General features: G+C 52.2%; 5 protein-coding genes across 5 annotated transcripts; 3 read left to right on the plus strand and 2 right to left on the minus strand.

The window, feature by feature from the left end:
- Positions 1 to 913: 913 nt before the first annotated feature.
- AA0111_g11007 (Rho1 guanine nucleotide exchange factor 3) lies at positions 914 to 5,916 on the minus strand (the record flags this gene model as incomplete). The annotated part of the gene is made up of 2 exons (XM_028644824.1): positions 914 to 1,804; positions 1,852 to 5,916. The coding sequence occupies 2 exons, from the start codon at positions 5,914 to 5,916 to the stop codon at positions 914 to 916; spliced, it is 4,956 nt and encodes a 1,651-aa protein (XP_028501422.1).
- A 1,006-nt stretch (positions 5,917 to 6,922) lies between these two features.
- AA0111_g11008 (putative sterigmatocystin biosynthesis monooxygenase) lies at positions 6,923 to 8,813 on the plus strand (the record flags this gene model as incomplete). Its single annotated transcript, XM_028644825.1, has 2 exons — positions 6,923 to 7,748; positions 7,798 to 8,813. 2 exons carry the CDS (start codon positions 6,923 to 6,925, stop codon positions 8,811 to 8,813), a joined length of 1,842 nt encoding a protein of 613 aa, XP_028501443.1.
- Positions 8,814 to 11,307: 2,494 nt separating this feature from the next.
- On the plus strand, positions 11,308 to 13,114 carry AA0111_g11009 (hypothetical protein; the record flags this gene model as incomplete). The annotated part of the gene is made up of 3 exons (XM_028644826.1): positions 11,308 to 12,039; positions 12,091 to 12,460; positions 12,699 to 13,114. The coding sequence occupies 3 exons, from the start codon at positions 11,308 to 11,310 to the stop codon at positions 13,112 to 13,114; spliced, it is 1,518 nt and encodes a 505-aa protein (XP_028501416.1).
- A 554-nt stretch (positions 13,115 to 13,668) lies between these two features.
- On the minus strand, positions 13,669 to 15,372 carry AA0111_g11010 (hypothetical protein; the record flags this gene model as incomplete). The annotated part of the gene is made up of 2 exons (XM_028644828.1): positions 13,669 to 15,287; positions 15,339 to 15,372. 2 exons carry the CDS (start codon positions 15,370 to 15,372, stop codon positions 13,669 to 13,671), a joined length of 1,653 nt encoding a protein of 550 aa, XP_028501384.1.
- A 677-nt stretch (positions 15,373 to 16,049) lies between these two features.
- AA0111_g11011 (hypothetical protein) lies at positions 16,050 to 16,905 on the plus strand (the record flags this gene model as incomplete). The annotated part of the gene is made up of 2 exons (XM_028644829.1): positions 16,050 to 16,159; positions 16,272 to 16,905. The coding sequence occupies 2 exons, from the start codon at positions 16,050 to 16,052 to the stop codon at positions 16,903 to 16,905; spliced, it is 744 nt and encodes a 247-aa protein (XP_028501385.1).
- Between the last annotated feature and the right edge of the window lie 32 nt (positions 16,906 to 16,937).

Genomic DNA, 16,937 nt, shown 5'->3' on the forward strand with positions numbered 1-16,937 from the left:
CGATACAGCTCAGCTCATCGTAGAAACCTGGGTTTGCGACTGTGTATGAGAGGCAGTTGCTCTGAATCTTGTTTAGTCGGTATTCAATCTTTCAGAATAGCACCGCATACCGTGCATCGTTCCCAATCCCAAGTTCCCGACATGACGAAGTTACATTGGTTCCTCAGCTAGATTGCAGCCTCTCCATCTTGTATGGTACCTATGCTTGACAGTGGGGTACCTCGAAGTGACCTCGTTGGGACGAATGTACTGCACTCTTCCTAGCATGGATTCTGTTTGGCTTTGGATGGTCACAACGTGTCACGCGGCACGGCGATTTCCTGTTGTATTACGGCGCGGACCGCACTATCGACCCTGCAGCAACCAGGCGATTCGTTCAAGCCTGCGACCTCTTTTATGGCCTACAGAAAAGCAGGTCAAGATAGGTATTGATGTGCATCATCTGAAGTAAAACAAGGCTAATATGCTGCGCCGCAATATGTATCCTAGTTGTCGGCGGATAGAGAGGAAGGTTGAGCGAGAAAATGTTGCGCAGCAGTATGTCGAGAGCTAAATCTATGCTATGGTAAAGTAATCACCATATTCAACTATCTAAGCTCGACCGCAAGTTTCGACACACAGACGTCATCAATACATGCACAACTAGCCACCCACAAGACCAAAACATCCGCAAAAACGAATCAGGTATCCTTCGCGCGAACAAGAACAAGAACAATAGCCTAAGAATATGCAAAAAAGAGCGCCAAGTCGCCCGAAGCTTATCGCGTCACACCCGGGCGTTAGCCATAGCCAGCCTCCCAAGGTTCTGACTCCGTAACTCCACCTGCTCACTGTACATGCAGCGTGTTGTATCGCCGTAGAAATTATAGTGCTGCACAGCAAACCATCCGAATATCCGTATATAATCCTCTCCTTACTCCTTCTGCCCTTCATTAAGCACAAGCTCAACGACAACCTGGCTCCTCTCGTGTTGCGGATGCTGCAAACTCAACTTGACCGTCCTGTTGTGACTCGAACCTCCGCTGAGTCCGTCGTCAAGACACTTGACGTCGCGTCCAGCAATGACTTGGCGTAGACGACCATTTTGTGCGTTCCTGATCTCGACAAAGTCGGGATCGAACAGGAGGACGTAGGGTCCGTACATCGCGGCGGATTTCGCTTTACCAACAAACTCCATGATGACGGATCGTGAAATGTCACCGTTCTTATTGATGTACACGGCGCACTCTTCGTAGCAAAGAAGGAATTCTTGATCGGAAAGACGGAACATACCCAGAGGATTCTGGTTCTGCAATCGCGAGGCGATGGTGGCAACATGGGATTGCTTCAGATCCGGTACGGACCACGGCTGCTTCTTGTCGAGGGTGAGCACCTCAAAGCCTTTGGCTGTGGAGATAGCGAGCGATGAGTGGAAGAGGTTGATTGTGTAGCACTCGGCTGGAATGTAAAATTCGTCGTATTCGCGGAAGAACTCCGTGCGTCCTGACTTCCATATCCTGGACTTCTTCTCGGTTGACTTTTGGTAGACAGGTTCAAGGACCTTGAAGGTCGACGAAATACCGTCGCGCTTTTTGTAGAACACTAAGGTCCTGTCTTTCATTACGCCAGTGGCAAAGAAGCCGATGTCGCGCGCACCCGACAGCTTTTGGGGTGCTCGCCGTGTAGAATCGTTTGAGGGAGCCACGCCGCTTACTGGGCATACGGCATCGAGATGGTATGCTATCAGTGCTTTATCGGAGATGAGCAGCATCAAGCTGAATTGTTCCAAGACGGCTATCTGCGTCACACGTGGTACTTGGATTGCCTGTGATTATTAGCATAATATCACCAAGTTGTCAAGACAACGCCTACCTTAGACCAGCCTCTGGGGTTATCAAACTCCGATACATAAACTCCAATGTCTGTACCGACGGCTATCATGTGCTTGCCATAGGGTTGGCTGAATGCTGTTGCACAATTTACTCGGGCGCGGCAGATGGGTACGGGCCGCCCAACGTTGACGAAAAGCTTCTCCACATCGTCGACTGCGCGATCGAGTGGTGTTCCCTTGATAGTTATAGCTCGTTGCGATGGCATCGCGCTGTCGTATGCGAAGGCCGCATCAGCCATGACACGCAACTTGAAAGGTTCGGCGTTCTGAGCGAATAGAGCAGCTGCATGCCGTGTCTTCGCAATGATGAGCTTGTCGCACCACTCAGCACGATTTGATGCTGATGGTGCATACAGAGTGTAAGTCTCCTTGCCCAAGTGTTTTACCCGGAATGGATACAAGATCTTCTCGTCTCTTGTAGAATCGTTTGAGGCGACATTGACCATGGTCTTCCCGGACCCGGTGGTGTTGTTCGACCCAAGTGAGTTGGAGGTGTTAGTGTGTTGCAGACCACCGGGTACAGGGCTGTTGTTGATTCTTGTGGCGACCCCAGAACCGACTCGTCCTGAGACTGTAGTGACGGTAGATATACCCTTCATGGTAGAGCGCACAACGGGGTCATCGTCTTCGCTCTCAAGTACTAGTAAATCCATGGGAATCGGTAATCTTGACACGTCATACTTCTCAGACTTGGTGACGCCGTCTGCTTCTCGGAAAGCAACTGTCTTTGCTAGTACCAAGTAGTGATCAAATAGCAATGCATGGGTCTCAAGCCAGTTGAACCGACTGCCTCCCATCCTCTGCAGATCACCTCGGAAAATGAGTTCTCGTCCCAGGTGATCCAGGTTGAGCTCTACTCGCTGCATACCTGGGCGCAGGATCAGTTTGGCCTGCAGGTCGGTAAGGCTGACTTTTCGGCCCATTTCTGCTACACGGCTGTCGCACTCCAAAGTCACGGCTTTGATCTCGTCTTTGGCTATCTGGAGGTTTCGTTTTTCCTCATTGTCCACAGTCGAATATTTGATTACCGTGTCGATGAGAAGACCATAGCGCTGCAGCCTGTCGATGGGGCCCTTCAGATAAGTGTCCCACCCCAATTTCTCAGAAAGTTTGTGCTTCTGGGCATCATCCAAGAAGGTGCGGAACAGTATGTTTCGGTCCGCTTCCTGTCGAACAAGGAAGGATGCATATGGGAAAGCTGCTGCGTATTCGATGTAGGCCTGTTTTGCTTTTCGGATCCACTCGCGGAAGATGTCGCTGAACCCTACTATCCATGGTCCTTGCTCTTGTTGGCGGTATTTTATTTGCGGGAGGAGGTGGTCTTCGTTCGCTTTTCGTACAGCGTCTACCTTGCTGAAAACATCGTGGATGAACCTGTTGACCCTCTTGGGGGAAATGACCGGTGGCTGAGCAGACTGTAGTCTGTCGCGGTACAAGTGTCGTAAGACATCAAGTCGATTCATGTATTTGTCCTCACCCTGGACGATTTCGTGCAGAATATTCTGACGTTCGATTTCCTTCTTGTTTGCCCCTTCAATGTCTTCTTTCTTCAACTTGTAGAACGTGGCCCAGTCTTCTGAACGAGGTGCAGCGGAGGGGGCATGTAGATCGATCTTCTTAAGTGTCCGTTGGCAGTGGTGCGAGTAGCATCGGCCTGGACTCGCATGCGTGTGCAGCATAGGTGCATAGCAGCCCGCGCCAGTGAGCTGGAATATCACACCAGTCATGCTTGCGGTCGAGAACCTAAGCCATTCTTCCTCGTGCACAAGTGTGCCTGCTTTGTACATCTCAGACACTACCCGGCTACTGAGCGTCTCGGCATCCGCAATGTTCATGGTGGGAACTTTGTGAGTGAAGAGCGCGATGAGACCTTCTTGTATTGGGCCTTCCTTAAGGTCGTTCTCGCCTTCGGTCATACTCTTGAGCCATGAGATGATCGAGCTAAGTGCCCAGGGCTCAGTGCATTTCTTGAAGTCGATACTAGAGAGCTTGGCGGGATTGAATCGCTTGCCGGCTGGGATGGTAGGTAGATCGATGGCCACGGCTTCAGCGCTGCCAGGGGTAAGGGTGTTGCCGTCGCTGTCCATGGCACCGCCATAGAAGGTGTTTCGGTTGCCAGCAGCTCGAGGTCTGTGACCTTGTTCGGCGTCTGTCTTCGATCGCGGCAAGGGAATGGCATCCCGAGCGTTGCTGTGCTGTAGAAGAGAAGTCGAGCGGGGAACGGGAGCTCCAGTAGGAGATATCATGTGCATAGCGTTTGGATCCACCGGGTAAGAACGCTGTGTATTTGGAGCGTTACGCCAGTATTCGTACGACCCGGATCCAGTCGAGCTGTTGCTTTGGTGATTCAATCTTGAACCCCTGCCGGTATTTACTGGTGGTGGTGGCAGAGGCCGGTTCGATATGCCCGGATGATAGAACATGTCTGGTGGCTCGCCTGGCATCACCGCTGATGGACCCATGAGTGTAGAGCCAGAGAGGGTAGATGCGCTATCCATGAGTGTGACCTCATCGCCTTCGTCGTAGCTCCGCCGGCGTGCGCTAGGCTCTTCCAGACCACCGGTACCGAATGTGTCAACGCGCGCATTGCTCGAGAAGGATGGGAAGGGATGGATCGGGTCGTAGTCGTCGTTGAGAGGGTCGGACCGTCGTTGCGAGCCTGAGGTTGATACTGTATGGCTTCCCCCCGCTGCCAGCTGGCTTGGATCCCCGCCATAGTTGAAAGACGGCGTGAATCCGCCACCGTATGTACCAACGTCCATACCCACGTAGTCGCTGTCGCTTGCGCTTTCTTGTCGCATTGGTTCGGCGGGCATCTGAGGAGAATGTAACGATGTGTAGTTGCTGAACAGGCCGGTGCCACCGCTAGCCCTGCGAGCTTCGTCTGCTCTCTCTTGTTCCTCGGCCATCTGGAGTGCAGCCAGACCAGCAGCTGCTTCCACATCGCTCTCATCACTAGCGTAAGTTTCACGTCCAGGCTGCACGCCGTTTGTGCCGTTCCTGCCCGAGGACTCGCTATAGTACTGGCCGTTTGTTTGCTGAACCTGGGCGCCGCCAGCGGTCATATTCATAACGTCGTTGAACAATTCGTCTTGATAGCCCCCGTTCTGCGGTGAGAAGTATTCGTCGCTGTCGGACTCGTGGGGCGGTGGGGGCAGGGGCCGCGAGGAGACTGTGTTTGTTCGCTGGGGCGAGCCATGCAGAGGGACCTCGGGCGTAGGTGGGAGGGCATTGCCGGACATGGAAGTATATCTGTCACCGCGCTGTGAGCCATAGCCAGTATCGTAGGTCGGTGGAGAGGGGAGAGGGGCATGCGAAGCGGTCGAGGAGTAATACCCCGAAGATGCGTTCGAGGGTCGTCGGTTTGGATAGGCGCCCCAGTCGTCACCGACCGATTGCGCACTGCCTGGAGGAGCTGGCAGCGGTGGTGGCGCTGGCGTTGAGTAAGCTGACACGCGACTCTGGACAGAGGGTGCTCGTCCAAATTGGGAACTCTGGTATATCGAAGGCGAATGGTATGAGGCGGTGGGAGAAGTAGGCGAAAAGCCATACGGCGCGGAATTGGTAGGCGCGATGTTGCTGTCAGCGTAGGCAGCTGGGTTGTAGGGCTGGTGCGAGGCCGAGACAGAGACGGGAGGCGCGAAGGTGCGGTTGCTCACGCCGCCGTAGTGCTGGGGATTGGGCAGAGCTATGGGCTGCGTATTGTAGTTCTGGGGGTTGTATGCCTGCTGCTGCTGCTGCTGCCCCCGCTGGTAGCCATAACTACCCCCATATCCGCCCGTGGTCGGCGACATTGGGCCCTGAGACAGCTGCGGGGAGCTGTTGGCACCTATGAACAGCTCGTCATTCTGGCGGGCGGCGATGCTGTTGCGCCTGTCGAGCTGTTGGACATGCCCGTAGCCAGCGGGCGCTCCATTGGCGGCATCGCCATTATCTTGGCTTGGCGTGCGGCGGTTGTAGGGGTCCTGATATTGGCCTTGGGCGCCCACATTGGAGTGAGGGATGTTTGGGTTGTAGTAGTTCTGGCCGTTTCCGTAGTAAGACATGACGGCGGGAAGGCACGAAGAGGCCTAGGAAGGCGCGGTGGGTGTCGGTGCGGTAGGAAGCGTCATTCACGAGGCTATCTGACCGAGTTGCGTGGGCACCATGACCGGGGCCGCTGAGCTGAGCGTAGGAGTCCAGCAACCTAGCCAGTGCGAGGGTGAAGGAAGACAGAAGACGACTCTGCGACACGTATTATCGAGTGCGCTCGTATGCGCTGGCCGAGAATGTCTCTGACGATGTCTGGGAATGAGCGACGGGTAGCCCTTGCCTGTGCGTAGGTGGCAGCTGTCGAGCGAATCGTCAAGCGTGTTTTGCCGGGCTGTAGCGTCGTGGACGGGCCGCCGAGTGACGCTGCGAGGGGTCCGTAATATCAGGATACAGAAACACAGTGCTCCGCAATGGCGATGGTGAGATTAGACGTGGTGGGAGGACGGCTAGGGCTTGTTTGCGGCGTTGCGGTCACCAACAGTCCAAGTATTAACGGAGCCAAGAGCTACCGAGCGGAATTGTGCCTGACCTCGTATCATCATCTCGCATCATGGCAGCCTTAATCGCCCCCAAATCTTTATTTTCCGCACTTTTGGCGACCCTCTTCTGCTAAGCATCCTTCATCCTTTGCAACTGATGACATTGCGATGTGCGCACGCGCTGCCACTTTTCTGCTCTAGGCGGCTCGTGCATCATTTTTCATGAACCGCCTGGACTGGTCACAGGAATGCGCCGCACTACGAGAAGTCACGCGCCAGCAAATGAATTTATGCACTCAAGACCGTGTTCATGAGCACCGAGTGCGATGCGAAGCTCGTGTCAGGTACTTCGTACTCAACACTTACCCCGCAGTGCTGCTGGCGATGCTGTCACCATCTCCGCCTCCACGCTGCTATTTCCGAGGTCTGACAATAGCATCTTTATATGATATGGCGCTCTTGCTGTTAAACTCAAAACACTGTTGCACGGGTGGCTGATAAGCTTACTCTCTCCGATCCATCAAGTCATCAACATTTCGACATGGGCATCCAGTCAGATCCACCAAAATCACTGTACGCAGCCCCTGGCAATGCTGCTGACGAGAACATAAAAGTCCGCGATCAACTCCCTCCAGAAACGGACCAAAATGGCTACCGGATCAATGAACAACCCATGGGCACGAAGAGGAAGGTCAAAGTCATCCTCATGGGCGCAGGTGCATCGTCCCTAAACTTCTTCAAGAAGGCCGAGGAAGAAATGGAGAGCCTAGAAATAGTGTGCTACGAGAAGAACCGCGACGTTGGTGGTACGTGGCTCGAGAACCGGTATCCTGGATGTGCTTGCGATATTCCATCCGTCAACTACCAATTCTCATGGAAGATCAAGCTCTGGTCGCATTATTATTCGTACTCTCCTGAAATATGGGAATATCTGAAGTCGATCGAGCGCGAAAACGACTTTATTGCCAAATACATTAAGCTGCGCCACCGCTTAGAGCATGTCGAGTGGGATGGTGCAGCTGGTCTGTGGCGGTGTCGAGTTCGTGATTTGGAAAAAGACGTCGTGTTTGAAGACAGTGCCGAGTTCTTCATCAACGCCGGAGGCGTACTGAACAACTGGAAGTGGCCAGAGATACCAGGTTTGAAAGACTTCAAAGGCAAGCTCATGCACTCTGCCAATTACGAAGAAGGATACGACCTCTCCAACAAGCGAGTAGCGGTTATTGGTGCTGGAAGCTCGGGCGTGCAGATTGTCGCGGCCATACAGCAAGAGGTTCAGCATCTTTACCATTGGGTACGATCTCCGATATGGATTACCGCAGGCTTCGCACAAACCTGGGCAGGAAAGAACGGAGCAAATTTCCGATGTGTGTCCTTCTATCCAAACAGTTATTGAAGAGTACTAATGTCTCCCAGATAGCAGGGAACAACTCAAATACCTCGAAGAGAACCCCAAGAAATATCTCGAATACCGCAAGCAGATTGAAAACGAGCTCAATCAGCGCTTCAAATTCATCATCAAAGGTAGCGAAGAAGCCCGTCTAGCCCGCGAATACGCAGACACGGAGATGCGCAACAAACTCAACAACGACTCCCGTCTCGTCGAGAAAATGATACCCAAGAACTTCAATCCAGGGTGTCGTCGTCCCACACCAGCACCAGGATACCTTGAAGCGCTCGTTGCACCCAATGCAACCATCTTCACCGACCCAATCGGCTCCATAACAGCTAATGGCTTTACGGACCTCGAAGGTACCCACCACCCTGTCGATGTAATAATCTGCGCGACCGGCTTCGACACCTCCTGGCTCCCGCGCTTTCCTTTCATAGCCAATGGTCATGATCTCCGCGATCTCTGGAGTCCCGAGAAAGGCGTGACATCTTACCTGAGCGTTGGGATTCCCACATTTCCCAACACGTTTTCTTTCTGCGGCCCATATGGCCCTCTAGGTCACGGTTCCTTCATGCCGTTGATCGAACAATGGACCCACTACATTTTCTCCGCCATTACAAAATTTCAGGTCGAGAACATCAAGTCCCTCACACCTAAACTCGCACCTTCAGTCCAATTTCGTCAACATGCTGATCTTTTCCTACAACGCACAGCGTGGACTTCACCCTGCCGGTCGTGGTTCAAGCAAGGCAAGACGGATGGACAAGCAGCGATTTGGCCAGGCTCGCGACTTCACTTTTTGAAGATGATGGAAAGTCCGAGATATGAGGATTTCGAAATTGAGTATTGGAATGCGAATATGTGGGCTTTCATGGGGAATGGATTTGAAGTGAGGGAGTTTGATGGGAGAGATATTACGGATTACCTGGGAAATCTGGATGAGGAGGGGAGGGATGTGCAGCCAGACTATGATGAGGGATTGAAGAATATACTAGGCGGATTTACGTTAGGTGAAGAGTATGTTGTGAAAGGTGGGTAATCTGGTTGGGTATCTACTTATTCAGGTATGCATCGTGAGTTCTTCTTCAGACTGTTGCACTGTTTTAACGTCCTTCTCCTCTTTCTGACCTCGAGTTCATTCATGATCGATCATTCTTGGCCTGATGATACTCGTAGTCCCTGATGTGTATCATGCTAGGGTCAAGAAGATTCCTGGTGCTTGCTCTACTCAGATCCTTTTTTCTAACGCCGTCCTCTTGTCGACTCCAGTTACAACACAAGGTTTGAGAGGCGTTGATAGACTGCGGCAATTTTTCGCACTTTCGATATGTTGAGTCGATACTTATTGGAATGGGCGCCCCAGGACAATTGGCGTGTTTGATGACTATACCCCAAACACACTCCGCCTCCGCGCTCTTCATAACCCCACAATGCATAACCTTGCGTGAAGGCATTCGTCTGAGCACACCACTAGCCTTGAGAGGGGCAAAACAGAGACAATGGCCTTGTCCAGCTCCGCTCTCGCTGTCAACAAGCGGCTGCCCGGCACTTCGCGCGCACGTCTCGATGTATTCGGCATCGACTGTGGCCCAACAATGCTCTATCAGCACCCCAGACGCATTGGCGATATCATGGTATCTGCCAGACGAGCAATAAGCGGCACCGACTAGTCGGTTACCTGCGGCGACATATTCCTCGACCAGCACGTTTGAATGCATCACTCCCGTCGCTATGGCCTTTAATGGTTAGCCCAACGGCTAAAACCGACATCCTTCATGATCCAGGCTTGGTGCCCAGACCTGTTCACGTGAGAAGCCTCCGATGCCTAGCCCCAACTCCCTCCGACAAACCTCCCGCCAGCGCTCCCACGACCAATTGGAGCACACATGCGGAGTGGCGCCGGTATACGACACGTCATGTTTAGACCATAGTATCTCGTGCTGCTGAAGAGTATGCGGAGAAGCACGCTAGAAGGACGCTAGAAGCTCTCTGTTGAGGTGCCATCCCCAGCTTCAACCCTAGTAATGCAAGCACCCTTGTAGCTGACGGTGCCCGCGGAGAGAAAGATAGTGAACCTGGTTCGCATTCCGGCAGACTTGCTAGCAGAAGATGGGGATGTGGAGGGTGGTGGTTGCACAAAAGATTATCATGAGATCTCTCGATTGCGGAAGATACGATGAGCAGGCATGACGCACGTTGATGGCTGTCGCGTGCAGCGGATCCGAGTTGTAAGTGCGAGATCAACGTCTTATGACGAAGATATCCGAGACGCCTCCATTTCCAGTGATTGAGTGTTTTGCAAGCCACTGTCGATGCCTCATCGATGAAGATCTTGCCAGGTGGAGAGGCGCCGAAGAATTTGGCATAGTACAGCCGATCTAAGCCAAGATCACGCATGTTGAGCGCCTGCAAAATGCTTCAGTCGAATATCGCGATATCGCAGCGCAGCCATAGGTTGTAGTTTGGGTATAGTATGCAGCTTCGCGCCAAACAGCTCACAGACCTCAAACTTCAGGCCATGCGAGACCACCCTGGCCAGCGGGTAGGAGCCTCAACAAGGCCTCATGTCATTACGCCTAACCGTGCCAAGTAGAGCCCAGAGGCTACTGGCTGCAAAACCAAGAGGTGATGCGCACCAACGCTAGACAGGATCGTAGACTTCCCAAAGGAGGCTCGGTGGCGGCCCAGAGCCCTTCCTGGATCGCTTGTCGTTCACTTGCTGGCCCTACAAGCCTCGCTTGCCATTGCTTGTAAACGCCTTTTAGAGGTTCTGCGCAGAAGGACCCTGACGCCATCGTACCAGGCAGATCGCTGAAAGATCAACAGCGGGGTGCAGATGATGCGCCCTCTAAGAGCGTTGAAGCGAATCGCTAAATCACTGTGTGGATTGTACTCCACAGAGCGCATTCCAGTTTTTTTCAGCGCTACGTCTCTCCATGGGGTTGGCAACGCGGAGATGCTATTGAGCCCCATCTGCGAGGGATTTGTCTCATGAGGCTCAACAACTAAGTGGGACCGCTCGGAGGAGCACGTCCATCCTGTGCTTTAGTGCTGGCTATTACCAGCAGTGATTGGTCGAAACGGCTCCCCGTCCGATGTTTGCCGGCAGCACTTTCGGTGAGATAGCGCAAGCTACTGAAGCGCCGAAGAACAGCCAGCCATTCAAAATCATTTTCTGTTGAAAATTTGCGGATACTGGGGTGTAGCGTACGGGGCGATGCGTTAGCAGGCCATTCTACCCCAACACCCCGGCTTATACGCCGCTCAACCAACGCCAGCATGGGACTACCGATGAGCTACCAACTACTGTCGAGTCTGGATGGAACCAGCCCATGTCGCGACCTTTACCATGAGGATGGTATCTGGGAGACGTGGAGGGCCGATATATATTGTGCCCTGTGTCCCTCCATTGAAACAGCATCAGCCTCTCGCTCTTCGCCTGCATCACTCACTAGGATTTGCCTCTACAGACACATCATCTGTTGATCCTTAGGCTATCTACTTCAATCCAATCTTTACCTACCCGCCTCATCATGGGTTTCTTTGGAAACAACGGCTCGCAAGAGCCCACCTTGGACCAAGTCCACGAGCAACAGGCTCGTCGCCCTTCAGTCGCTGAAGTTGTCGATGAGCAGGTTCGCCGAAAGTCTGTCGACAACCGCGTCGTTACCGGAGCTTCGGCTCTTACCGTGCGCCAGTCCATCGTTCCCGTCACCTTGGTCACTATCCTCTTCTTCATGTGGGGATTTGCCTACGGTCTTCTCGATGTCCTCAACTCTCGCTTCCAAGTCGCCCTTGACATCACCCGTGGAGAGTCGTCTGGTCTCCAGGCTGCCTACTTCGGTGCCTACTTCATCGGTCCCTTGACTTACTCTGGATGGTTCCTCCGCCGCTTCGGTTACCGATACACCTTCATTCTCGGTCTCTCCATCTACTGTGTCGGTGCTCTTATGTTCTGGCCTGCGGCTGTTAAGCGAAGCTTCGGTGGATTCTGCGGTGCCATGTTCCTTGCTGGCTCTGGTCTGTCTACCCTCGAGACATCTGCCAACCCATACATCGCTGTCTGCGGTCCTCCCAAGTACTCTGAGTTCCGTCTTGAGCTGTCCCAGTCCGTTCAGGCTGTCGGCTCCGTCGTTGCTCCTGTCCTTGCTGCCCAGGTCATCTTCAAGAACGTTGGTACCGATGGAAAGTCTCTTGAGGCCGTCCAATGGGTTTACCTTGGTATTGCCGGCTTCGTCGGTATCCTGGCTGTTGTCTTCTACTTCGTAAGAATGTCCCTGTACGAAATCCATGTGATACATTACTGACTTTTCTAGGCTCCTATCCCTGAGATTACCGACTCCGACATGGCCGACCAAGCTGAGATGACTACCTCTGCTACCGGATACGTCGACAAGCCCCTCCGCAAGCAGTACACTCTCTTCTGGGGTACCGCTGCTCAGTTCTCCTACGTCGCTGGTCAAGTTGGTGTCGCTGCGTACTTCATCAACTACTTTGCGGAGGCACGCCCCGATCTTTCGGTCACTGAGGGTCACCACGAGGGAGCCAACTTCTACGCCATCGCCCAAGCTCTTTTCGCTGTCGGACGTTTCGCCGCAGCTGGACTCATGTACTACGGCGGCAAGCCCCGTTACGTCCTTCTCGCTTTCCAAACACTTATCATGATATTCATCTCGGCAGCCATAGGTTCGTTAAATTCCCTGTACAATTGTGGTATCAGGTATGGGTTTTGTGTGTGGGCTCCTAGGGGGGTGCTTCAATTCGGTGTAGATCACGTGCACGCTAGCAAAATTGCTTACATAGGCAATTTTGCTTGGCGCAGATCTACTCGAGGCACCCCCAGACTAGCATTCCACATACAAAACTTATGCTTGATACCATAGTACCACAAACTCCATATGAGACGTATACTGACTTTTCTAAGGAACCGACACTGGAAGCGCTACTCGTCCCAACTGGGGAGGTCTTAGCATGTTGATGATTGTACTCTTCTTCGAGTCTTGCATCTTCCCCATCATCTTCGCCCTTACTCTCCGTGGTCTCGGTCGCCACACCAAGCGTGGTGCTTCTTTCCTCGTCTCCTCCGTTTGCGGTGGTGCTGTCGGCCCTGTCATTCTTGGCAACGTTGCTGACCACATCGGTACCCGAAAGGCTATGTGCATCCCGCTCATCTTCTTCGCGATCGCCTGGTCCTACCCCATCTACCTTAACTTGGTCAAGGGCCGTGAGCTCGATGCTTACAGTGAGAGCCATGTCGGTACCACTGAGGGTGCTATTGACAACGATTCTGTCCTTGCCGACAAGGATGTTGAGGCGCGCATGTTCGAGACCAAGGTCTAAGCGTCCAAGCAATGATACTATCTGGTGTTTGGTGGGATTACTTTGGATTAGATGATACCTATGAGGATTGAATGACGGTAGCGCGGCGTTTGTGATAGGATGGTTCGACTCTACTTGGTCGGGTGGAGTTTTGTATATACCACGACCTTTGAGTGCACATAGACTGTACATATGTTTATATGAATCACTTGACCTGATGAATCTTCAGCTACATTGCCACGTCTCAAGCTTTTTCTGCCAGCAGTATCATTGATTGTGACAAGCAATTATACTATCGAACCTCACAGGAACGTGAGGCAGGAAGATCATAAGCAATGCATCCTACCTAGTTAGTGCATAACGACTCCATCTCAACTAACTAAATTCAACAAATATCTGTATGAGTCGTTCATCAGTAAGACTGATTCGGCTCACTACAGCGAAAGTTGAAACTGTGAAAACGGAAGTCATGAAGTATCCGTGACGTATACATGGTATTAGTGTCTTGATCAACGACTAGCAAAGATGTACACGCAAAGCTCCAAACCCTACTAGCGTTACGTTTGTGCGTTGATTTATACATCAGGTCCCTCCTCATCCCGCCCCATGACCACCTTGAAGTTCGCATTTCCCGCCAACTTCCAAAACTCATCTTCACTTTCTCTAGCTTGGAGATGTCTCAAACTGCTTTCCGAGATCGTAGGGCCCATCAAGATCTCAACGCATTTTAACACTGGCCATTGGTTTTTCGTCTTTTGCTCGTCGAAGAGGTCTTGCAGCCACTTGCTTTCCAAGAACGCCAAATCAACATCGAAGATCTTGAGATGTTGCAAACAAGTTGGAAGAGCTTGCATTGGCGAAAGTTCGAAATCGCCTTCGAAGATGGCATCAAAGCGCATGTTGTCAAGCTTGATTGATATGATCGCTGCTTGAGGTACAACCAGTTTCTTGAGTTGCACGAACTGGTCGAATCGTGGAAGCGGCTTGCGCACTGCGCCTGGCAGGGTCCAGAACCCGCCCGGCAACTGTAAAGTCTCGAGGTTTGGTCGCAGATGTACCATACCGTCGACCAGGTTTTGATAGTCGGTCACTTCGGTCCTCGCATCATATATCGCTCGGTCCCAGTGTTGTTCATCAATGTATACATCATCCGCAAGGGTAGAAGATGCGTCTGGATAGTTCTGAATGTTTGACTGGTATGCGGGAAAGGCGCGAACGCTTCTGTATGGATTCTTGCAATCCGAAGACTCCGCATAGTATTCTAGCGTTCGTAGATTTGGAAAGCCGCGGATGATGTTGGTCATGCACCTGCGGGAGGGTACGCTCCATACACCGACCGACTTGACTTCGAAATCTAGACGCAGGCGCTGAATGCTCGGCTGTTCGCATGAGCCGTCGAGGTAAAATTCGGAGTAATAGCGGACTGATGAAAGTAGCTGACCTTGAAGCTTGATGCTCAAGTCAAGGGTATGTAAGTTTGGGACGTTATCCAAGCCTCTCAGAACTGGAGGCAAGGGGCATTCGAACTTGACATAGGATAGCATATGTGATATTGGTAGTCTTTGCCTTATCAGACCCGTGGTCTTCTCGGGCTGGTCAGTGTTCGCTTTGCCAAATGCCAGTCTTGATTTGCGATCCGATATGCATAGCGTTACGACGTTTGGTAACAGTGCTAGAAGCACAGACGCAAAAGTCCACGCGAGTGAAATTTCCAGTTGTTGAGACCACCCTTCTTTGAACTCAACAGGGAAATCGAGTGAGTGGATAAACTCAAGTGCCTTCTCGTGAACGAGATCGCGGATGATCGAAAAACCATCCTCGCTTTTGGGTATACACAGTCTCAGCTGTTTCACATGTCGTTTCCATTCAGGTCGTGCATGGAATATTGGAATCAAGCCGAAGATATCAGATCTTGGGAGATCATTCAAGGTTTCAGGAATGCTGAGCTCAAGTACAAGTGTAGAGAACAGCACTTCTGGAATTAAAACGGTGAATCTCCTGCACGTTAACGCAACGCCGAGCAGCGAGCGACAACTAGCCCGGAAATCGGAGACGAGGTACTCATCTGGGGGGCTTGGAGGAGGGTCGTCTGGGATGTAACCCAGGACACGTGCGGAGCGATGAACATCGACATACGTGAAGACTTGAAGCAGTATCTCGTTCGGCAAGGTAGATAGAGAGTTGATGAGGTCATCTTGACATATTAGATCATGACACATGTGACGCGGAGCTTTGCCTAACTCACCCCTGGAGGCCTGCTGTGGTGGTTGTTGTTTCATTGTTTGACGTTGCTGTATCCATGTGTTGATTCGACGTGGTATATCCGATGACTGAGGGTGATGTCTACCGTGTCGCGGCACTCAAATGATGTGGAAGCTAGTCCGAGTTAAGGAACGCGTGCTACAGTCCAAGCTCCTGAGGTCCAGCCACCTACATCCACCCGGCCACTGCAACGGCATTTCACCAATCGGAATAGACATCGAGAAGACGTCAATGGAAGACGCATAGCTCAGATAGTGAGTCCTTCGGGGGACTGTAGGCGTCGTCGACTGTAGGGGTTTCTTCCACTCGGGACCGCCTCAAGGCGCGTCGAGCTCGTTCAGACATTCTATAGCCCTGTCAGCACGAAGTTAAAGACGGTATACGCGAGTGTGAGCTTACTTTTGTGTCTCCAGGTAAGGTCGAATTGTCCAACAAAGACCGATGTTGTGGGAGGTACTCGCAAAGAGCTGCGCGGCAGTGAGAGAAATCGCTTGTATCGCGCGGTAAGACAAGTTTTCAAGAATATGTACCCCGCAAGCGTTCAGTTGAGGCAGTGACGCGATTTCACAACCAAACAGAGTGGCCTTGGCGTACAAACAGCCTGACCGCTAGGCAATGGCTTGTCGCTCACCTTCTTCCTGAATAATCACCTCTGCAACCAACCAACTTGCTGTCAACTCCAAATCAGCTCAAGATGTCGGATCCAGACCCGAGCAGGCTTTACCACAAGCAATACGAAGAAGCCCGGAAGCTATTCGACAGCGACATCGTGAACTGCATCGCAGGAGCAAAAAAGAACCTACTGTACGTCACCTATTCCGCCTACTTCCCCCCTCTCTACATTCTTATATAACATGTCCATTCGTATCCCGTTTGGGCGTGTGAGAATCTTGGATTTCATCTGACAGACGAGAAGGGATCCTACGCTGCCCCCATTCTACATTATCAGGAATTGCATTCTTGTTGCTGGTGCTGTGAACGAATGGAACATCGCGGACGACTGGCTTCGCTGGGCAGAACAGGCATTTAAGAAAAGCCATGATTTGGCGACGCGACAGCAAGACAACAAGTCGTTGGAGGCTCTCGCAAGTTTGCGAGAGGAGCTAGATGAAATGAAAGAGTTCAAGATGGAGTACCTCACAGGCATGACGAAGGAGGAAAGGGACATGCTTTACGCTGAACTGGATGAAATGGATGCGGCGGAAGAATTGGAAGCGGTTGCTGAAGCAGAGAAGATGACGGAGGTCGCAGCGGAGTACCTGGAAGACTCGGAATCGGTTGATGGAGCGGGGAATAGGACGGACGTCGCAATGGAGCCTCTAGAAGACTTACAGGCGGTTGTTAAAACAGAGAATAGGATGGAGGTCGCTGCGGAGTACCTTTGTCTTCCATTCGGCCCGCAGGCGAGCCCATGCATAACACCCCCAGCGACTTTGCCGTTAGTCCAAAGTCTCGTCGCTAGAAGAGCACACAATCTAAAGGAGGTGCACACCACGCCCAGCAATTCTTCATGTTCAAGTTTAACGCCAACCTTCGTCCTAGCGTCTTGAACTACGACTAGGCATGCAAATAGGGTGACGAA

Source organism: Alternaria arborescens (genome assembly GCF_004154835.1).
Source record: "Alternaria arborescens strain FERA 675 chromosome Unknown contig_42, whole genome shotgun sequence".
Classification (NCBI taxonomy): domain Eukaryota; kingdom Fungi; phylum Ascomycota; class Dothideomycetes; order Pleosporales; family Pleosporaceae; genus Alternaria; species Alternaria arborescens.